Raw genomic sequence first — 23,755 nt, forward strand, 5'->3', positions numbered from 1 at the left:
TTCTACTGTCTGATGTGCTCTTTCACGCTGCTCCTTTTCTATTTTTCCGTATCGCTCACCGCCGACAGCATAATTTAGCAAATTAAAAGCTGTGGCCTTTGTATTACATTTCATTTTGAAGCATAATCAATGATAAAGTGAAAAACTAGCCGCTCGCTGACAACAAATTTATACAACCCAGATAAACAAATGCGGCGCTGGAGCACCAGCATATATTAACCATCAGGGGATTTCAATTATGCCGCGAAAACGTTTATATTTCTGCAGCGCTGGACACATGTAGCGGGAGACTTTTGTGCAGTGGTCAACACACTTCACAGTCTATATGGTGGTTGAATGTTCTAACTGTGCCTGTGTGAGTTTTTCTCAGGCAAATAAAGAGGGTGTCATTTCCATGTGTGCCAAAAAAAAGACAGAAAAACAGGGATGTGTCCCTCAATGATCTTGCTATGTTTTGCACTCTTTCGAATCAAACTGCATGCATTTCCAAATGTTCCCATTTCTGCAACATGCAGCGTCTGCAAGGTAGCTACATTACTTTGCACTCTAATATCCAGGTTTACATTGGTAAGGACTTATCCAGCTGAGAGAACATTATGAGACTGTAATGGGCATTTTATTGTATCTATGTATTTATAGTCGTCAGTAACAGACGACAACAGGGGTGTCCAAACCTGTTCCACTGAGGGCCACAAACAAAAGGGTGAATGTTCTGTACGTACAGTGTGGTATCGTGTGTGATTCTGATTCTCTTATTGTTGAGAAGCCACACAACATAACAGAGTCATGTGAAAGTTTCATATTTTTTCCATGCTGCATTGTAATTTCAGAATTGGTTAAGGGATAATTAAAAACGGACGAGGGGACGCGTCTGGCCTTGACATTAGTGAAGCCAGCTTGTAACCACGATGGGCCCCTGAGCAGGGCCCTTAATCCCCTTTGACTGCTCGGGCTGCGTCAGAAAAGGGCTTCAGGCGCGACGCTTAGTGTTAAATCAAATGTATGAATCACACGATCCGCTGCAGCGACCCCGGAACGTACCCGGCGAAAAGCAGCCTCTTATTGTTTAAACTTATATCATTTGACAATAACGGCGAGTCCTTGGGTACAACATTTACTTTATGGCTTCAGAAATATAGGCCTGAGTCTGGTATATAAAGAAAAATGACAACCTACATGAGGTTTAATGGTGCTTTACAGCTTTTCAAACAGCACGGAAAAAGCCTTCCAAGGTGCAATTATTAACCAATCATTCTGGTGTAGGAGGTAAAATCATGTATCGGGGGGGGGGGGGGGGGGGGGGTGAAGTATCACCAGCCTCCCTCACTGTTCAATAGGTTAGAGTTGACACAGAGGATACATGGAGGCAGAGACACTAAGTGACTGCGTGGGAGGGCATGAACAGGCACAATGTCTCAGATTTCACCAATTGACAGCGCCCAGGTTTGGATCATGAATTGCAGGAGCCACTGTGTGTGAACTGAATGAGATGGTCACAAATTTGAAACACACCAAATCGTGTTTGTGTACACTACTGCTCCCTCTGATTGATATGGCCGGCACCGCTGCCTTCCTGAGGTTTCAAAAGGATACTTTCCCATTTCAATTAAAGTGTTGGAAATCATGATGCTCATATAAACCCATGTCAAGCTAACAAAATGTGCTCCTTCATTACACAGCCGAAACCCGAGGCGAGGCTGGTGTCCTCGTCTCCTTTCTGATTGCTTGCAACAGTCGTGATTGTCCCTTCAGAGCTGCACGTAATACAATCTCACCTTTTCCCACCTGATTACTTGCATTACGAACCATCTTATAAACACACTCACATCTGACTCTGTAACGGAGGTGGTGATGGGTTGGGGGGGGGGGGGGGGGGTGTCTCAGGGCTGCAGTCGTGTTGCTGGAGACTTTAATAGGTTAACTTCCAAGTTTCTCGGGTATCATTAGCAGGATTCATCATTCTTAGAAAATATTGCCGTGGATCAATAATTCCATATCGCATCACGTTACAATGTGAAAACAACAGGGAGTTCTTCTTTCCACCCTTTTTCCTTTGATTTTCCTAAAGACCCATCTCGGAATGATTAACATTATGGAAAGGACTAGGGATCTGATTCATTTCATCTCTGAGACCACCAGTAATTTGGAGGATATTGACCGCACCAGATGCGGATAATCAGCTGGACAAACTGCAATGGAGAGAAAATGATTGAAAACTGAGTCTGCTTCGAAAACAGAACAACAGGTAGGTTTTTCCCGAAATATGTTGATGTACATACTGTATGTGCACATATGTACATCAACATATTTAAGGGCTGCCAACTGGATGGAAAGTAGCCATTTAATTACAATATTTCCACATTCAAACGATCAACAGTGAATTTTAGGTGTTGCAGCTAATTGCAAAAGATTTCAAATCAACAGAGAACTGTCCCAAGAGAAAACTTTGAGGGTTGCACATATATTATCATTACCATAATCAGTAATTGTGCAGGAATACAGTCTAAAAAGCAAGAATCAATATAACAAGTGACATGTCATTGTGGAAACAAAAATGCAGTCATGAAACTAATTCATGTCCATTCAGGCAAAAAAACCTTATGGGAAGAGGGTTACAGATAGACCCCTCCTGTGGTGTCTGGCACTTTCATACAATGAAAACTTGTGGTGAAAATAAAAAAGTGGTGGAAAAAATATCCATTGACAGAATCAGAGAAAAACAGCTTTTCGCTTTACTTTCCAATAACTGCTGCATGCACTTTCAGAACGTCAGTGTTCCCAGCGAGATACATTTCAGAATGCACCTTTTTTCAGCTTCACGCACAAACTGCCGTCCAGCATGTGTTGCATCATCATAATTGCCAACTGAAATGCTAAGATAAGACAATATTGTGTTGGGCAATCAACACTGTAGAGGGAATTAAACGATCGCGGCGCGTCAGGTTAACGCCGCCATGCCAGACAACCAATCAATACGCAGACAGATTGCTAAACTCGCAGCTTCTCAGCCTCAAAAAAAAAAAAAAAAAAAAAAAAAAAAAAAAAAAATTATATATATATATATATATATATATATATATATATATATATTCTTATGCGGATTAACTGCTCCTTCACCCATTTTCATTTTCAGTGGAGAAGGTATTAATCTGACAGCCAAGTGAAGCCCAACAAATACTACACACTTCAAAGCAGCGGGAACCGCTTTGGAGAAAACGGCCCGGTTCAAACATTTCCTTTCATTTCTATTTCCAGTCGCCGACACACACCCTGTCCGGGCTGTATTTAACAACTTCCAGTAAACCTTATGATATATCTATATACAATGTACCTTAGTTCAGTGAAAGTGGGATCCAGCCTTGTGTTCGTCGAGATCTTTTTGAATTCAGCAGCCGTCGTACACAACGGGCCTTATCCAAGAACATCAATGCATTTCTTAATTTATTTTGTAAAAATCGATGATTCGAGTCACAGAAAAAGTAGTCCAATAAATATACTTCACAAATAGTTTCTATTTGATAAACATTATCTGATCAACAAATGATTCCTCAGAATTGCAGTACAATAATTTCGGGGTATTGACGTTTGATCATGCTCAGCGAGCTGTCAATGCCACATAATGGAGGGACAATTTCTCAGTCGATGTTTATACTTTTTCCTTGTGCACGTGAGGCTTTTCTCCAGTTGCTTCATCTTACAACCTAAAACTGGCATGTCAAACTCCTTTTAGATCCAGGAGACCAAAAAATGGGGTACAAATCCAATTTGTACCCCATTTTCTACTCAATCGGGCCGGGCCAGCGACACTGCAGCAAGGCACCATTTAAATGCAGATTTCAACACAATTGTGTCGGCATTTTTAGAATCCACCCTTCTCCTGTATTGGTTTTGATGCTTATGCATCAACTCATCGATCAACTCCGGCTTCATTGTTGTGTTTCCCCACGACTCTGATTGAAAACCTGCAATCCACAATGAATAAATGACTAATAGCAGCGAGTCTTTTTGGGATCATTTGGCAGGTCATTTTTGACCCACAGGCCTTATGTTTGACACCCCTACAACCGTGCCAGCTCTGCTAATTGGTGGCTCCGAGCTGGCTTTTAGTTGCAAGCGGGTGCTTGGGAAAGGCAGGAACAGCTTTGTGTTGCAACACAAAATACATCAGTGCCCTCCTTTTAGCAAATACACATCATCAATCTGTCATCCTTGCTTCATTATTATTTAATGATTTTTCAGTTGCATTTGCAACGGAAGCCACTTTGTCTCAGTCTGTGTCATTTATTTGAAGTGCAATTAATGATGTCCTACATTTGCAGTCTTTCACCTCTCGCGCAGAGGAAAGTGTGTTATGGGTGGAGCTGCGCTGCATTTGGTGCAAAATCAGTCATTAATTTGAAGGAAAATGTTACCGTCGCTTAAAAAGCTCAACTCGGGGGGGAGCAGGAGGGAAAAAAAAAAGCTCATGAGCACATTCCCAACGCTCAGCCGCAGTCGCGCTCTCGAAGACCTCGTAATGGACAGGCAGATGGATGGACGGACAACAATTTCGGCACAACAGTGTCCTGAGGTCAAACCTCCGAGAGCCGTGACCTGACAACAGGTCTGGGTTCCAGGTGTTGTCGTCCATTAAAAGTTGTTTGGGAGCATGGCGTGCAGGCACTTTGCTTTTGCTCCTTTCGGAGGACAAATTGGTATCTGTGCCTCCCGCGGGAAGTCATTTCTCCCTGAGTGCTTGCTGGGTGTGAGTGCTCGGGGGCGGGTCCGCACCACAACTCGCTTTTTGATTGTTACAAAGGAAAACCAAAACAAGATACAAGACAGCTGAAAAATCCTCGGCCATCAAACTTTTTTTTTTTTTTTTTTTTTGTAGCTTACCTTCAGCTATCAAGGGTTGTGTTCAGCCGTGTGCAGCACAAAAAATAGAGGAGGATTTCTTTTTGCTGCAGTTGTTTTTGGGGAGCTTTAAAATATTTCAATGGAAAGACGGTTCGAGGAAGAGGACGTGCCGACTTTGTCTTTCAGAACCCGGCTGGTTAAATGGTGGCCCCAAGAATGCATTTCTGCCACGATCCGTGACAGACGACATGGTCCAGACAAGTCTGACAATATTCCGACAACAACACAGCTCATGGAAATACAAGATTTTTTTTTAAGGCCAGGCTGCAGAAACTCACACAGCGTGCATGCCATTTCATCAAAAGAGCTTTGTGAGTCAGGAAAAAAACCCTGAGTTCACAATGAACATCCTCTTTATAGTCTTCATCAATGAGATGTTTGCTGCCAATTCTTACACTCCAAAGTGGTGAGTAGACTCACTGGGCGAAAGACGATCTTTCCAGCGCCAACTTGATATTTTTCTGTTTTGTTTTTTTTTTTTTTTTCTTAAATTATTAGTGGGCAGGAGGACCTGCCAAACAGCCAACTCTGAGGAACGACGAACCGAGAGACAACAGAATCACCCCAGCAAGAAATATAAAATGATGAACGTAGGTTTGGTCGTTTAAACAGATACTTTTCACTTTGGGTTGGATCTTTGTTACCAGTCAGACTCGTGGGATTCCAGTGGAGCATTGATCTGTTCGGGAAAGACATCTGTCTCCTTCTATAATGCTTCGTCCAATCTAGGTCACACAAAGCTGCAGCTTACAGCAACTTATTAAGCAAAAGGAAAGGGTCGACAGGGAGGGCTCATGATTTATCTCAAATTTGCGACAGAAAAATGATTCGACTGCAATCAATCAACCATTTCCATGCACTGTGCATTCATGTCCTGCATCGCAACATATTTTCCAGAATCAAATGGAAATCAGCCCTACTGCCCTAGATTATGCTGGCAATGGATCATAAAACAGGAGAGAAGTCAAAACCCCAAAAAGCTGAAAAATTAAGGGAAATTTTTACAAAAAACAACACCCAGAAACTAAGAAAAAAAAAATAGTAGGGGAGACGTCCAGATCTGACTGGATAAAATTTTGTTATTTGAAAGTACAAATTTTAAATCACAAAGTCTGACTCAGAGACACAGGTTAACACTTTACAGCAATTTTAGGGACAACAACTGACCAGATATACATGTCTTCAGATTGTGGGTAGAAACCAGACGACCTACAGAAAAGCCATACAGGGAGACGCCAAGTCCACACAGAAAGGCTCTGTCAACCAGAGACAGGAACCTCAAGGGAAAATTTAAAATGGTCCATAGAAAAATGACACTAGTACGGTAAAACGTATGGATTTATAACTGAGTTCATAAATCTACAGTTGGATGCATCTTCATTAGTTCATGCTTTCAGACTCAGTAACCCCTACAGAGGTCACCGGTCTACACCAGAGCCGCATTACGTAATAGCCGCATTATGTAACAGGTGAATGAAATGTCATGAATTTTCACTCTATTATATAAAACCACTGACATATTTCTGTCAAGGTTTGTAATTTTGAACTCCATGTGGAATTCAGTTTCTCACATTTTGTTATGACTCATTCTATACCGCATAGAGGCCTTTTACTGTCTTTGTTAAATAAAAATGTAACACTGCCTCAGTTTAAAAGGACACTATAAGCATACTGGCCTTAGAACAGGACGCTGTCGACTCTCTCAGCTTTATATTGTATTTTCAGGCAGCAACACGCACCATGTGCAACATGTCTTTTATTTTATTCATGAAGTTTTTACTGCAGTGATTAACTTTGTTTTAAAAGACAAAAAAAAAAAACACTGAAAATTGACTGAAGTAAAGTGATTTTAGTCGCTAAGTAAACAGAAGAAATGTTCATTCTCACATTCGGGGCCTTTTGTCTGAATGAGAACAAGCTCCCGCTGCACACTTTGCAACAATGAAAACGATGCGAGTGTCATCCCTGATCACAAAAACCGACTGTTAAATGGCCTCAATAAATGGATTGCTAAAAAAAAAAATAAAAATAAAAAAATACCCCACAAAGGGTATTGTTCTTGTTCACACAAGAAGCAGACTGTGACACTAAACGAAATTAAGTGGTACTTCACAGCCTGACAATCTACAATTTCTCCTCAAAGGGAGCCTCCATTATTCTTCAGCAGGTAAGATTTCCACCGGCGTCGCGCAAGTAGGACGCAAAGAAAATGAGACGGTGCGTTGTTGTGCGGGAGCCGTGTGGCATCGGGGCAACAAAATATCAGTGGAGACTCGAGACACGGCGGCAACGGATGAGACAAAGGACGGGGGAGCCGGGCCCGGTGGGGAGGTGCAATCCGGTTCCACGGGAGACGGAGCAGCAGCACGAAGGGGCTCGTCGGGGGCAAATTCACTCAAATGTAATACAAGCTGGAGTGTTATGTAAAATGAAAGATGGGCGAGGCGAGATCACTCAATCCCACTGTGCCGCTGCAGCTGATGCATACCTGTATTGTGCTCAGAAGGGCATTCATTTCCCCTTCCATGATTACAACAGAACACCAGCTGTATTGTTTATTTGCTTGAAAGCACAAATGATCTGCATTGATTCCTTATTCATTCATTGTTGAACCCCGGCATTGTAACTATGAATGCAGGCAAAATGGGCCCAATTACAGCGAGCGATGCCTCCCTGTGACTCCACAGCCGAGCAAGATGATGAAGGCCTCAAACTGGGAGGAAAGGAGCAATCAAAGACCACTTATTGTCTTTTGTAATTTCGGAAAAAAATAAAAAAAAAAATAAACTGGAATGGAAAACACTTCTCTCTGTTCAGTGGGGTTCTCAGATTAGATTAGTCGACCGAGCCGCCACACTGTTTCCTGCTGAGCCTGTCCTTCGTCTGACCCACAGCTAAAGGTTACGTTCACCGTTTTGTACAGTAATGGAAAAATGTGACTGTGATTGTTGAACATGTTGATTGGAATGCTATATGTTAGAGGCATCCGAATTTTTCCACTGAGCCCACAAACAACACAAATATGCCAAGGCAAGTTTCTGTACTCAGCTTTTGTTCAGCAGAAGCAACGTTTTTGCCTTCAAATTGAGAATTGATTGCTGTGTGTCATTTAAAAATAGACCATGGGTCATAGTTTGGACACTTCTGCTATACTGTGTGATTTTTTTTCCACTGTATGTTTCTGTTTGTAAGCGATCACAAATAAGGTTCAGTCGGATTCATATAGAAACGTGAGGCTGATTGCAGTGTTTCCTAGTGTAGCAAAACACTGTATGCTTTGAAATATTCTGGAACCACACTCAAGACTGACAGCACCAGCTCCACCATCGACGTCATGGTGAAGACTTCCGATCAATAACTCCATTAAACTGGAGAAGACTTGCTTATTACGGCTATTTTCCATGAAAGGGCTGAAAAACACTCGTTGGTGTGACTGTGTTGCCGCTGCTGTTGTAAATGACATTTACAATTACAACCACGACCATTTTGATGAATGAATTAAAATGTTATGTCAATATATTTAGCGTAAACAACCATTCATTCCAGCAGCTACTTGAACTTTGTTTTTTTTCCTCCTTTTTGTAAACCACGTTCAGAATGTGAAATTACCATCAGAACCCATTCAAAAGAGCACCGTGGGAAAAAAAAAAAAAAATATATATATATATATATATATATATATATATATATATATATATATATATATATATATATATATATATATATATATATATACTGCGTGGCCTTTACAAGATAAACAAGCCTGCACTGAAAGTATACAAGTCTAGAAATGTTTTTAAAAGAGTGAAAAAAACCGCTGCAAAGTAAGAAGGTGTGATTAGTTACTCCAAGTGAATGAGACACATCAGTATTCAGACCAATCGCTGCACCTACAACAGTATCTTTTCTTTTCTGTAACAGTTTTTGGACGAATCTCTACAAGAAGGCTGTTCTTAAAAGAAGCTCTTTCAGAACGAGGCGCGGATCTTCTGTGGATGTAGTCCGGCTCAAATCCTTCTGTCTCTTGCAGTAATCCCAAACAGACTCCATGATGGTGAGATCAGGACTCTACAGGGAACATACCGTGACTTCCAGGACTGCTAATGCCTCTTTATACTCTCAGATAGTAATTACACTGGCTACAAGACTGGGATTGCTGGACTCTGTAAATCTTGAACAAACGCGAGGTTTTCCTGTCTGCCTTGCAGTTTTTTTTTTTTATTTGTCCGTGCCTTCACGGCTCATACATTCAGATGCATTCAAAAAAGCACACACACAGCGGTGCGGTGAGAAGTTACTTTTGGTGTTTACATCTGTTGGTCTCTTCGTGTTCCAGCGTTCGATCGGGATTGCCTCTTTGTGTCAGATACACAGGGCGAAACCACCTGCCTGAGGCTGCTCTCTGAACTCCTCCCTCACTCCTCTCAGCTTTCTCTTTTTTTTTTTTTGTTTCCACTTTTATTTACCGCTTCTCTGTGAAAGAGAATTTAAAAATAAATAAAAATTGAGGCTGAAGCTGACCTCGGTTTTCCTCTAAAGGTGGATCTCAGATGCCGGAAAGCCCGTTTCCAGTTGACAGCTCGCTGATGAAAGTGGCTTAGCAGTTGACTGGCTGATTGAAAGGAGCAGTGGTTTGCCAATTTTAACCCACCGATTTCGTTTAATGAGTTCATATTAAAGTTTTTCAGAGTTCGCCCAGGCGGCGGCTCCGTGTTGGTTTCTGACGCTGTCGGACAGGAGGATATTGAACTGGAACGCCGCTGTTTCCAAATAATATCAGCGCGCGCGCGCAAGACACCGAACTGCTCTGTGCGACTGAAGCCCGGTATTAGCGTTATCATCGTCCTGACGGAAGCACGAGAGCAGAAATCAATCGAGCAGGGTACAAAAAAAATCCAGAATTATGTTCTGGGAGTGAAAAATATTCATCGGAAAATAAATAATCCTGACAAAACACTGACAACAGAGCCTGATGCTGCCGGATGGTGAAGCTGGGTATTAAAAAATATTAATAAAATTCTAGCATTTTGATGGATAGATAAAACTCCATCCAAAAGATTTAATTAGCACTCCAAAAGAGAACAAATTTGCTAAATGGCTGTAATTCTGAAAGAAATACTGAAAATCACAAAAAAAAAAGAATAAGAAATCTTCTAAATAAACATTTTGGAAAGAAAACTGCATTTGGGACTCAAAAGACAAAATTTAATACTATTAGTGGACTGAATTTTGAACAGGATAATAGAACTTACTTCTGGATTGTGAATCTGAGAGATAAGAACAGTCAAAACCTTAAAAATTGAAATTGTGGAACAGTTTTTCAAAAATCCATAATGGCAGTGAGTGAAAAAAATATGTTACTGGTGTGCTCAGTTTCGAAAAGTACATTAGAAATTTTATGAAATGGAGTTTTTAAAAGACGCTGAATTATTGATCGATCACTCAAAACTCAAAGGTGAACAAAATAAAAAAAGGCATTTGTAAGAGCTTAGATGACAAAATGTAATGCTGAAATTCTTTGAATTTCTGTCAATCATTTGATTGAGGTCACACAGAAGGTTTGAATATCATCATTATTTAATATCAATAACATCTGTAACATCATAAATTGAATAATTAGTCATTGTAGATTTCTGTATGCCGTATGTTTTGTTTCATTCATGTCAATACACGACCAGAAGACCACCTTTAGAGGCAGGTGAATTATCCACACGCTAAATGAAGGCTGAATCTCGGTAACGATATCTCCCATCGCCCATCATGTAACTAGCACTTGTCAGTTGTGTGCACCCGCGGTGATCTCTGCAGGCATCTTGTCTGACACATTTACTTGTTGTGGCTCTCCACCTCGGAAAAATCATATCTGGAAGCGGCGGGTGAGTATTTACTTGCAGCTTTAAAGGTGTTGAAAGGTGTCCACTTCAATATCCTGTCGAAAGTCGTCCAACAAACTGAAAACAATACCGTTGCTGTGATGTTCCTGAACTCGCAGCTGAACCAGACGATGGAAAATTTCCTGGCTATTCCCGTCACCTGACCCGAGCTCAACGGACCGTGTGTGTCAGCGGTTGAGGAGGAAACTTGAGGGGGAAAAAGCGCTCTGGCAAACCAGCAGAAATGGTCAAGGAACATTCAAAAGGAGCGATGATGACTCAATATCCTTATTTTTTTTTTTAAACGCTGCTTCATAAAAAGACAGTGACCTGTCAGGCCGAACCGTCTCAGTCTCAACTTTATTTTCCTCCCCAGTTGTTTTTATGCGTTTGTGCCGTGACACAGCAAAGCCAATCACCGCACGGCTGACAGTCGTGGCAGTTCGGCAACGCATGCAGACGGGAGAGGGAAGCAGCGAGTAACAACTGGCTATATTTAGTAAAAGGTTCAAAATATTACCAGGCTGGATTCTCTCTGAGTGACGGAGGAGCTGGGAGTCAGACAGGAGAGAGGCTGAACGCATTCTGCACGGACGACATGGGGACTGAAAACTGCTCGCAACTTGTTGAATTCACCGACGACACGGTCAGAAAGTAGTAACTTCAACGATCTTGATACTGGTGAAGATCATACAGCATGTCATAGATTCCCTCTCTTAACCTTTCAATGTCCTCTTGAAGAAAAAAAAAAAAAGCAAAGGAGCCCTTCCTTAAACCAAAGCTGAGCCCTCTGAAACACACATGGACTCTAAACTGACCCAGGCTCTCAAGTCAGCACAAACCCAAGCTCCCACTGCGCTTAACATCTGACCTGGACTTTTCAGACTATTGGTTTAAACAGACTGATTTCCTTCTAAAAACACATAAATGAGTTCTCTGAAAAAGACCCAGACTCTTAATAGACTAATTCTTTAAAGCACCTCCAGATTCTTCAGTGTTACTGACACCGTTTGGTTAAAGGGCCCTGATCCAAAGACTTTTTTTTTGGCATCTAACATGTTGACATTTACAACGTTTCCTTTTCTTTTCTTCATCCGACTCCCAACGGGGGCTCCGATCAGAAAATAATCAGTGATATTCACGGTGGTGGTTCTAATGTTGCAGCTCATAAGACTGAACACATGTACCTAAAAAAAGAAGCGAGTGCTGCAATATCACCTGAACCAGAAGGTGAAGAGAGCAGCTGCATAATGTAAAATCCAGCACTGAATGTCACCTGTGCAGCCAGAGAAGCTCATCTGCCCACCTGTTACGGTATTTCTACAATCCTCCTGGAAGCTAAAAATGACTCAAACCTGCGACGACAACAACAACACAATGACGGTCAACACGCGACTCGCCACCTTGAGGTGGAGCTGCAGTTGATTTTAAGATCCGTCAAGACTCAAAAGTAGTCAAGATCATTGAGGAATGTGATTTTTTTTTTTTTTTTTCCAGAAAAGGAGGCAATCAGTTTCTGTTTTTGATAGAAAACTGAAAAACAAAATGTTGAGGATTTTGGACACTGGGATCGAAGGATGAACAGTGAATGTCATTCTTATTTTCTTTTAAGCTGGAGACAGTTTCAAGTTTGGATTTTGGGGATAGTTTTTGTGAAAACTGCTTATTGACTAACGGTTAGATTCTTAAAAATCCTGACTTTGTTCCCGTAAGCCGATTCAGGCAACAGAGGTCACTGATTCATCGCAAAAACCTTCACTTTCTGCAAAAGTTTAAACCGAGAGAAAACACTTCACAACTATTTGAACAGCCTGACTGGATATTAGAGTGATCGGCTGGCACAAAATAAATTTAAACTGGAAGAAAAGTAGAATGCATATAACATAATTCCCCATTAATCTCTGAATAAATGAACTGCAGCCTCGCAGTGTTCTTTTTTTATGCAACCTACTTAAGATAATTTACAACACACTTGCTGAAGGGCTTTTTGACCAGGCTTCTTTTGAATTAGATTTACATTCACCACAGTAGTCTTTTAAATATCCCCCGGAATGTAAATATGAACATAAATACTCCACCCTCCAAAAAAATTATTTCACTTGTTCCACAGCCAGGTTGTCAAACGGCGTACAGCACGGCCTCATTTGATACCCGGGCCAGCAGGCTGCTTCCAGAACGGCAGATTGCTCCCCACGCCCACTCCCTCCCCACCCCCCAATCCCAGCCCCTCCAGAGACTTGGAATCGCAGGGTGCTTACTTGACATCCCATCAGTTGGCAGCTCACTAACAAGTAGGCCATAAACCTTTTTTCTCTCTTTGATTACACTAAGTGCACAGAGGCCAGATGCGACCCAGCCCAGTCATCTGTTGGCTTGCCAGCAGAGTCACTGTAGACTGGCGGGGGCAGGCGGCGGCGACGGAGGAGGAGGAGGAGGAGGAGGAGGAGGATGGGGAGGGTCACTCGGGGTCCCCTCCCTTCAGGAATAAAGCCATTGTTCTTCATTACAGCTGGAGAGGCTGCTGGAGGGTACAGACGGGGAACAAGTCCATTTCCCCACCTGTTTTCCATCACCAGGGCTCCTACCGGCTTGACTCGGAGCCAACTGTATGATTCCACTGAGTTTAGAAACAGAAGCAGCCAACAGTCGATGCTCATTTGCGCCGGGTTTTGGGCGGTCGGGAAAATTGCAATCTTTCTGTCGAAAGTTATTTAAAGGGATGACATAACCCACTGGGTTAATTTGTTTTGTCGGTGCGGTAAAATAGCATTTTCATCAATGTGGAAGTCCAGTAAAACTCTGCAGTGGAATCAAGAGCTCCTCAGTGTCTGTACTGTCTCATTCAACAATAAACCAAAAAAAAAAAAAGGGTTTACAAGCAGTTAAGAAGATGAGCAAAGCATGAACTGATCTGCAGCAGATAACAATGTCTCCTTCAGGGGCAAGTATTTCACTCTGGCACCTCAGTGTCTGGAACTTGCACTTTGTTCCTGTTGTCCTTGTGCTGACAAATTACAAATTAAGGAAACTTTTACTTCACAAGAAACTCCTAAAAAGGTAAACTCAGGGGGGAAAAAAATCCCAAGTCCATCTATTTCACAGGAAAACTGTGTGCACAAAACTCAGAAAGGTGAAGACTGCAGGTCGAGTCTCCAATAGTACAGCACTGAAGTGGAATTAAAGCTCATTTAATAAGGAAAAACTTTTTCTCTCTTTTAATACAGTATCAAACTCAATAACATTTAGTAGCTAAATAACAAGTGCACTTCACAAGTCAGGTCTGAAAATGCTTTATGAGCTCCTATTAGCAGCAAGGTGTTGTTCCTTTAAGCTCTGAATTGAAAAAAAAAAAGGCGAAAATGCTATCGAACGGACGAGTCTGTTGGTTTTGGTTTAATCCGTGCCTTGGCCGAACTGTCCAACAACAGGACCCACTGCATCGCGTCTTTTTTTCTTTTCTTTTAAGTCCCCGTGAAATAGAGACTTTGTAGAAAACAGCGTCTGCCACCAGATTCCTAAGACGAGCAATAAATCTCTTGTGAGGAGCACAACAGGTTCAAAGGCTGTGAGGGACAAGCAGGCAGAATGGAGATCAGATCTTAAATAAATGAGCTGTCAGATGGAGGGAATCTGAGGTCCATTGTGTACATAAGGTGACTGAATGTAAACTGCAGCCTGCACTCTGACAACTGAAATAAAACTTTTGTTTTGTTTTGTTTTATTTACCCAGACGAACAAAGTCTGGGTAATTCAGTTAAATCCTATCCGTGAGGTTTGTTCACGATTCAGGGCGAAACGTCAATCATCGCGGCCAAACAGTAAAGAACGCAGATTGTGCACGCTTCATCATACGTGTCGTAAGAAATGCAAAAAAAGACTAATGCATGCCAGTAACAAGCGACGAACAGATGATAAATGCTCTCAGCTATGCGTTGACTCTTCACATCGCACATTAGTGCTGTTTATCCGAGACGTACAGTCCACTGTTAATCAGCCAACACAACGTATGACAAAGACAGAGGAAGAAAACAGCTGGATTAACTCCACGTTACACTGCAATGACGTATTAAGTTCCTATCGGATCTACTTAATCTGGTTGAGGTAGCGGTATATCTTCAACACTATTACCCAAACCAAATAAGCATCCAACATCAAGCAGGTCGCACCATGTGCAAACTCGGCTAATGTTCGCATAATGTCTTGTTAACCATTATTACCTGCAGTCCCTCACATGACTGCAGGCGCTGCCCTCATCCGCGCTCACATACCATCACACAGTGTCGCAAAAAAAAAAATGAAAGCAGAAGAGATGTTTGAACTGATAGATTGCCTAACCAGGTTTTTCAAGTCTCAGCAGGCTTATGGTCAGAGTGTGCTGCGTTAGCATTCCTTAATAACACCTGTACGGCGCGCTGGCCTGCTGTTCTGAGGCTGTAATCTGCCAGACAGCCACACTCACTGACTGCGCACGAGGATTTAACAAATGCATTAAGAATTACATACCTCCAATATAGTTTAATGATACACCGCTGCGCATAAATTGCAGGATGCAAGACGAGGCACTGGCGCTAAACATTTTTCACCACTGTAGGGAAGCGTGGTCATGTTTACGCTATTTCACTCTGCGCTGAAATTTAAAAAAAAAAAATACATGATTAAAATGTGTTTCGAGAACTCAAATACAGTGAAATTAGTCGGGGCAGAATGAACGCCAAGCCGAAAACTAATTTGGAATTTGAGTGTATAATATGAGGCTGAGCTTGTGATGACTGTGTGCAGATTCAAAGATACAGAAATGTAACTCCGTTTGCACTTTTATGGATTCCTTAATAATAAAATGGTTTACCTTGGGCCTTATTCTTCATAATGGTGACAAAATGTGGCTTTCAGTTGCTAACTTTCCTGAAGATTAAGATCATCCTTTCAGTCCTTGGAAACGCCTCTCTGTCTTCATTAAAAGCATGCACAAACAGCTTTAATATCAGACCGAGATTAAAACAAGACCGAGTGCAGTTTTAGGAAGGACGCCTCCTCCCAATTTAACTTCCAATTACTTGCATAGCCGCCTTGTTTACATCAATGGCAGACACAAACTTATCACTTATTGACTCAGTTCCAGGGATGAAAGCTATCTCTGAAAGCACATCAGTTTATGCCGGTTTGAAAAACAAGGAAAAACGGCAGCGGAACACAGAAAAACCGAGGAACGCTTTTTACTGAATCCATATTATTTGAAGCATTTTGTGATTTGATGACAGTGCAAGTTGAGCATGTACGTGCCAAACTTAGAAGTTTGGGTGTAATTAATAGATGCAGCTTTCTTCTTATCCTCTCTGGTGCTCTCATAGCTGCAACTTCCCTCTTCTTCTGTTTTTTTTTTTTTTTTTTTTTTTAATATTCAGTGAGGAGGAGGAGGGAGCTGAGGATAGGGGTAAACCCTGCAAAGCTTGCTTCAATGTGAGCTTACAGTATGCAGCTGGAGGTAAATAATTGATATGCTTTGTGCAAGTGCGCCCTGAGCTTTGTTTGAAATCAGTGGAGCCATTTCCATGAAGGTAAAACAGCACTGCCCACCGTCCAGGCAGCAGCAGAGCCCCTCTTACTTTGTTCTGCTTCTTGCTTTTTGTGTTTCGCTGACTTGACGCATGAAGAGGAAGGCAAAGAAACAACACCGATGCCACGCGTCTGTTTTAATGGGTGAAACTGGATTAAAGCTGTTGGGTAATCCAAACACTGGAATCTGCTGTCCTGCTTTTCAGGCTCAATCTTTCTTTTCTTCCCCCCCCCCCCCCCCCCCCCCCCCCCCCTCTCTTTAAAAGGGTTACACTATGATGAACCTCACTGGATAAGTTTATAACCGTGTTATTACATAACGTGATATAAACGCAGAGGCAAATCCATCTCCGGCGCGTGCGTGTGCGCGCGCGTGCGCACGCACGGATGCACGTTTCGTCCACCCCTTCCTCCACTGACTTGAACGCAAGAGCCGAGTTGATCCTGACAGCGTGAAACGGCGCACTTTAATCCAAATCTGCGTAAAATAAGCGCGTGTCTGCTCCGCAGCCCGCCAACTCGCGGAGCCGCGCTCACGTCGCGGAATTAAACAATAATAAAATAAAATAAATAAATAAATTAAAAAAAAAACAGAATTCGTGTCGCAGCTTGCACCCTCATCCAGCGTTATCTGCAACCCATCCCGCTTCCTGAAAGCATCTGACTCACATTTACTACAAAGCTTTGATGTTCGCGTGCTTTTTTTTTTTTTTTTCTTTAGCTGCAAATCCAGTGCCGGGTATTGTGAGTGAGCAGAGGCGAGCAGCCCCCGAGCGCAACTGGGGGGGGGGGGGGGGGGGGGGGGGGGGGGGGGGGGATAACAGCAAAAAAAACAGAACAAACTAGGGAAAAATTAATCTTCCCGTTTACTAGCAATGCGGCTCGTTTCCGACCCTGCTCGGACTGCTGTGCTTCACATTTCGGCGCGTGTGCGGACAGCAGAGGCGCGCTCGATTCATCGTAACGTGAACTTTTATAGAAAAGGATCCGTTTCTTTCACAGAGGGGAGACAGTGAGGGGTGCCTCGAAAACTGAGATCAGATTTTAAAAAAGGAAGAAAGAAAGAAATGCGTTTTATTGAAGAAATCACATAAATATTGGAATATCTAAGGGGAATGTCCCCTCCTGCTGTATTTCGTGAGTTTTGAATGGAGTTTTGCGGATCTCACGTTGCTCCTGCTGGTGCTGCACTTTAACGCACCACTGCTCTCCAGCAGTCCAGCCTCCCGAATGGAAACAGAACGCGACAAAAGTAACCACGAGCCTTTATATTAAACTGAACACCACCTCGTTCGTTTGTTTGTTTGGCTCTTGTTCTGATTTTCCTCCCCACGAGCCAGCGGGGGGATTTTCTCCATCACAAGAGTTGCCAGCTGCGTGCGGGAGAAAAGCAACGCGGGTCGAACCGACATCCTCCAAACACCGAGCGGACCAAAGTCATGTATCCCTCCGTTCGAAAGACCGAGCAGGCGTTACGCGCACGCACAGATGCGCCTTTTCCACGGATCGCCTCAACTTTGCGGAGAGGTTTCTCGCACTTGCTCCACAACGGCGCCGCGTCCGCGGATCCCGGGAACGCTCCGCCGCGCACCGCCTCAAACAAATTGCCCATCACGCTGCTTAAAATTACCCCCTTTTTTTTTTGTCCTCCCTCCGCGTCCACGGCAAACGCGAGAAGAAAGTGCGCATTTGAGCCCAGGCGTCAAGGGGGAAAAGTCTTACCTTTGTGAAGAGCCGCTTGAAACGCGAATAAAAAGAGAATAGTCGCGAGAGAGCCGCTGCCAGCGTTCGCCATGTTGGACACCTGCTTCAGTATGGCAGAGAGAGGCTGCTTCACCTATAGCTACAACGGGACTCACTTAATGAGATGCAAGAGAGGGAGGGCGCCGCTTACCATGTTCATTTACATCTCTGTTTGGAGGAACCCGGCGCAGCTTTATTATTTTATACCGCACGTGTGTTGCAATCAACTTAATGATGCCAAGCTTGTGCTGGGATACATGGATGATTAATAGATATGTATATGTGAGTGTGTGTGTGTGTGTGTGTTTACTCCTGTCCTCAGAGGAGACGATGTCATTTAAAACTACAGATTAATTTCCCTTAAAAAAAAAAAAAAAAAAAAAAAAAGGAGGAATAGCTCAGAGGAGCAGGGCCACACATAGAATTTTCCAGGGGCCACCCCCCCATGTGTATGAGCCCCTTTGGATTTATCCTCCCTCCTGGTCGCTGGTGTCAATTTGCAAGACTGAGTGGTTCGTGGTTTGGTGCCATGTCTGCAGAACTCTCTGAGGGTGTGGTCACATTAGCGAGGTTCGCTTCTCACCAAGTTCAGAGAAAGGAGAAAACTTGCTTTTCAACTTCAAAGATTGAAAATAAAAGTGACTTTCATGAAATGTCTTAAAGTCAGGTGTATATGTGACCTTAGGTTTTAATAAATCTGTACATATGATGGATAGAATAAAAAGAAAATCATGCCGGACATGCACATACCTTGCAGTAGTTTGGTATAAGTACATCACTTTACAATCTACAATCGTAGCATGGGTGTTTATTCACCGCGGAAAATTCGCTAAGTCAGTTAGATCTAACATGGTGATAATACAACACTGAGGTTAACCACGCTCTGCTTTTGTTCCGTTCCGAGTAAGAGTGTCAAACATGTGAACCATGGGCCCACAAGAGGCTTCAGTCTGACTCAGGCTCCATATTTGTCCTCCGGGGGTCGCACTGTTTCAATTCCAATAGAAGTCCAGAACTGAGCAGCCCAGAACAAGAAGAGATCAGCGATAGAGCAGTGAAATCGACCGTAGGCAGAGCAGAATAGCACAAAAGTCATAACTTGAGGGTAAGCTCAAGGTGACAAGGTGCATGGCACCAACAGAATTCCTGTGTTCTGTAAAAAAAAAAGTCAGTTGGATTTCTGATTACAATGTTTCATTCTGTGAAAAAGAAATCAATTACTTTGTTACCACGCTATTAATTTACCAGTCCAGCCCAGTTTCAATCAGATTAGGTTGTATATGTCCCCTGAACTCAATTTAGTGAGACACCTCTGGTTCAAAGGACTGTGTTCAGACGTCAGTTAGATTCTGTTATCCTGCAACAGTTTGCTTCAAAGCAGACTAAAACACTGTGCAGCGTAACCTTCAAGAACATCCTCACAGATCTGAAACACTATTTGATGGTCATCAGCAGCGCTGTATTTTCTTCACTGACCTTATTATTTGCAACTTTTTCACTCCTCATTGATTCACTAGCTGCTAAAAATACCACTATATTAATTCCAGTTCCACAATACTGTTCTGGAGGTTAAAAAATTACTTAGCAACATTTACAATACAACAGCTGTCTGTGTTTGGCTGTAATTTTCTGGTTTCACATGTTAAGAAAACCCATCTAGACACAGTGAGACCATGCAACTTCACAAAAGAGCCAAAAGAGAAGCTGGGGAGGTGAGAATGCTTCTCATTGCACATGTAGGCAAACATAACACACCACTCAGCACATTTGGAAAGATACACAGAGAAATCAAGGCTTATTGACAGACTCATTCTGTAATTTACAGTTTTTATTAATGACTAAAAGTGCTCACGAGGAAGTTTGCATCCCGGCTTTTGCCCATCAGGAAAATAAATCATTGTCTTTAATGCTGACACAGCACTAACGCAATCTATTGATCTTATGTTCCAGTTTACCATCATTCATGTGCAAGGCTCTGAAATACTTGAACGCCTTCACCTATGATTTAATCTGCTTCCCAGCATGTGCTCCCTCGGAGCAAAACAAAGCCACATCATCTGCAAAAAGCCATGATGGATTGCAGCCATCGCCACACTCGACACTCACCACTCCTCAAGATTGTTTTCATGAAAATAAGAAGAAAAAAAAAACATGTCGAGGAGGTCCATCCCTTGCAGAGCCTAACTCTGAACTCTACTCTTCCCCCACACCACTCCCCTGAGGACGGGGTCATTACCCTTCTGCAGGCCCATCCAACACAACAAATATCTCCGCTATCCTTGCAGTGTTCCGAGAATAAAGAGCTGATGTGGAGGTTTTGCTCTCAAGCTTTGAGATACAGTGTCACCAGATACATTAGAATAATCTATATGTATCAGTATGGTTTGTCTTTCTCTCCTCCACTGTACTTAAAAAAAGTATTTTAAAGTGAGCACTTGTTAAGCTGAAAAAAGCCTGTGTAAACTCAAAAAAAAAAAACAAAAACAAACACACCACAAAGTAGTGCTTACTCAATGTTTCATGCAACATGTCTCTGCATATTCTTATGTGCCCTGGTAGGAATCATCTCATTACAATTTGCACTGAGGGCATGAAAATGCAGAAATAACACACAAGTTCAATAATAAATCAAACTGGTGATAGGATCAGGCTTGTCATTCTTCTCAGATTCATGGAGCTAACACACGTATTGCATCTGCCAGTATGAAGTGATTAAAATGTAATTAACTCCACCTGTCTTTCTCTTGCTTTGCCATGTCATAGCGTCTCTCTGAAAGAGGCATTTACATGGAGTTCCCATCTGAATGCTCTCATACAATGGTGCCGAGGATCAACAAAACAGATGATCTAGTCACAAACCAAGTCTATTGACAGCCTGTTTGTCGGCACGAATGGGGTGATGTTGCATGCCACTCGAACAGATTATCAGCACACGATAGTCTTCTGGTTATTTCTGTCGAGGGTCGCCACGTCGTGGGATTTTACATCTAATGTCCCTCTTGATTCAGCCCTCTGGGATTTGGAAGAAGTGACTGCTGCTGCTGCAGTAGAGACGGATGTACACGGTACTTCCTAATAATGAGAGAGACAATGCTTTCCTGCTGCTCCTTTCCAGGAGATCATGTGATCTGCATGTTTGATTTGGCACTAGTTGAACTGCGGGTGCCCTTTCCGAGACAAAACGAGCAGTTGGGGTTAAGAACCCTCATCGGTGACCAGTCGACCGTGGTATTCAAACCAGGGAAATTGTGGTTACAAGTTTGCTTTCCCTAACCTCCAGGCCACCAGTGCCCTTTCTGAGCGGCGCTTGAAAGATCCTTCCCGAGTCTGTCTTCCAACTGGCACGCTCAACCTTTGCAGGAGGTCGTGTCAGTCCCTCTACGCTGGGCGTACGCCCGACCACGAGGCACTTTGCTGGCAAGCTCCTCTCCCCCGGCCCACCAAGTGTCCTGTAATCACTATAACTCTGACCTCTTCCCTCGGATCAATTAAGAACCAACAACTCAGCTCCTGGGGTTATGGGGGCACACAAATCCTCCACCACATTAAAGGTGGCCATTCTTGAAGAGATAACCAACCTCCTGAGGTGTAGTTATTCATTCCCCTTTGCTCCCCACCTACAAAAAAGAAACTCCAGGAGGTAGAGTACTTATTAAATGATCATCATCTTTTATGTAGTTGGAGAGATAGGGTGAAATGACTGTGTGAATGGCCATTTCTGTTTAAAGTTATATGCTGGACTTTTACATTTAAATGAACAGCTGTAAAGTTCGACCCTTGGCCAAACGGATTCAGACAATGCTGATTAGGCCTATCGCTGCTGGGTAAATCCCTGTGGTTCACAGTACGCACAGGTTTTTGTGTGTTTTGTTTGTTTTTTAATTCTGAAATCTAGTGTGAGCTGGCATGCTCCATGAGCCAAGCATGCACAACAACACATCAGAGGAATAACATGAATGAGGTTAGAATAATGAAATCATGAAGCTTTTCCAGATATTTGAAATGTTATCAGACTGAAGGGGGTCAACTTCTCCTTGTGAGCAGGCCATTTATCTGAGGGTTGTGGTGCTCAGGAATATTTATTGACAGTTTTAAAGTTGTGCTGCCTTTACAGACCCAGATGATACTGAGGTGCCCGAGGGTGACCTCACTCAATTTTACCCTCTCCACACGAATTTACACTGAAGACTCAACACACAGACGACAGACGCTGTAAGACACGAATACAATACGTAACACCGTTAAAGGACACAGCCCTGCAAAGCCTAAGTTATTTTTACTTGCTCTGAGAGGTGAATTTATTTCACCTGCTAACCCAGTTTGTCATACTAAATATTTCAAACCACGACTGTCTCGTGTCCCGAGGACCATAAAAAACAGCCATCTCAGATTAATTGGAATTATTTGGCATCAATGAAATGTAGTTACTACTGTGATAAGTTCCAGGAAACATGAAACTCCTTTCACGATCTTCTGAAACCTTGACAAGACTGTTGACCGATGGGGACTTTTATAGGAAATTTCCCCCATATCCAAGTTTTCTCCATCAGCTTCTTTCTACAATTAGGTATGTCAGATTGATTAGTAGTAATTAGTGACCCTGGTGAGGATATGTGGGTGAGTGATTGGCTCTGAGAGCTCTGAGTTAGACTGGCAAGGGTTTTCTAGGATCTCATCCAACCTCCCCAGACAATCTGGGTAAAGAGAAGATGGACGAATGACCTTCTGGGTCAACATCTTTACAATCAATCTACACAGTTTCTCTCACACAAGTCATTTACATATGAATGTTCATCTTCCTGATATTAGTCACACTACAAGATACGAATGTTGTGATAGTTACCTGATCTCAGGTGAGAAGGTTTCATTTGACATCTTGTAGGTCTTCATATCTGGTCTGCATCTGTTGTTCCACTTTCAAAACTTGTTTTTCTCTAAAGAGTACTTTCATTTCAACGTGTCTCCATCACATTCCCACCAAATTCATGTGTTTTAAGAAAATAATTAATTTGTATTAGAGATTTCTGTTGCTTGTATGTCACACCTCAAACTTCATGGTGGCAGCCAAACAGCACACGACACACTTTGAGAACTACTCATGTAGTCTACCGTTCAGTCTTATTTTAAATAGTTGGCGTACCATAAAAATAAATAAAATAAAATCACTGGTGAGGAGTGTGTTCAGTGGACCTGAATATACAGATACAGACTAAACCAATGCAATATTTACTGAAAATGGTCCGCAAGGCCCAAAATAGGCAATTGGTAAAAGCCAGAGCAAAAACAAGGGAAATGTGGTTATAAGAAGGTTTGACCACAGTCTAGACAGGAGCTAAGTGAGGCTTATATACAAAGAGTCGTGTAGGAAACAAGATGAGGAACATTTGGGAAGAGAAAGGGAAAAGTACCGATGAATGGATGGATGGATGGATAGATGGCTGGAAGCACTGAAACCAAGTATCCACTCAACACGCCACAGACATAAAACATGGAGCTAGAAAACTGACTGGACTGACAGAACCAGTTGAGACAACACATGTAACCAACAAACACAACTAAAAACATGTGAACACATTAACGAGAACATAAAGACAGAAATATACGTTAATCCACCAATGACAGGACAAGAAACACCATCATCAAGAGGCGACCGCAGCAAGAGGATGAAACGTGGAGTTAGAAGACGT

At 42.5% G+C, this 23,755-nt stretch overlaps 1 protein-coding gene across 5 annotated transcripts in view; it reads right to left on the reverse strand.

Annotated features, from left to right (window-relative positions):
- Window positions 1-18,210, reverse strand: part of cadm1a (cell adhesion molecule 1a) — a 396,714-nt gene extending 378,504 nt beyond the window's left edge. Inside the window, exon 1 of one of the 5 annotated variants that reach the window (XM_030100926.1) lies at window positions 18,048-18,210. In XM_030100926.1, the coding sequence (XP_029956786.1) occupies window positions 18,048-18,120 (73 nt within the window). In that variant the 5' untranslated portion in view covers window positions 18,121-18,210. The remainder of the gene's footprint in view (window positions 1-18,047) is intronic. The other 4 variants (XM_030100925.1, XM_030100927.1, XM_030100928.1 and 1 more) reach the window with 4 other exon arrangements.
- Window positions 18,211-23,755: the final 5,545 nt, after the last annotated feature.

The sequence above is a fragment of the Salarias fasciatus genome, chromosome 10 (genome assembly GCF_902148845.1).
Source record: "Salarias fasciatus chromosome 10, fSalaFa1.1, whole genome shotgun sequence".
Lineage (NCBI taxonomy): Eukaryota > Metazoa > Chordata > Actinopteri > Blenniiformes > Blenniidae > Salarias > Salarias fasciatus.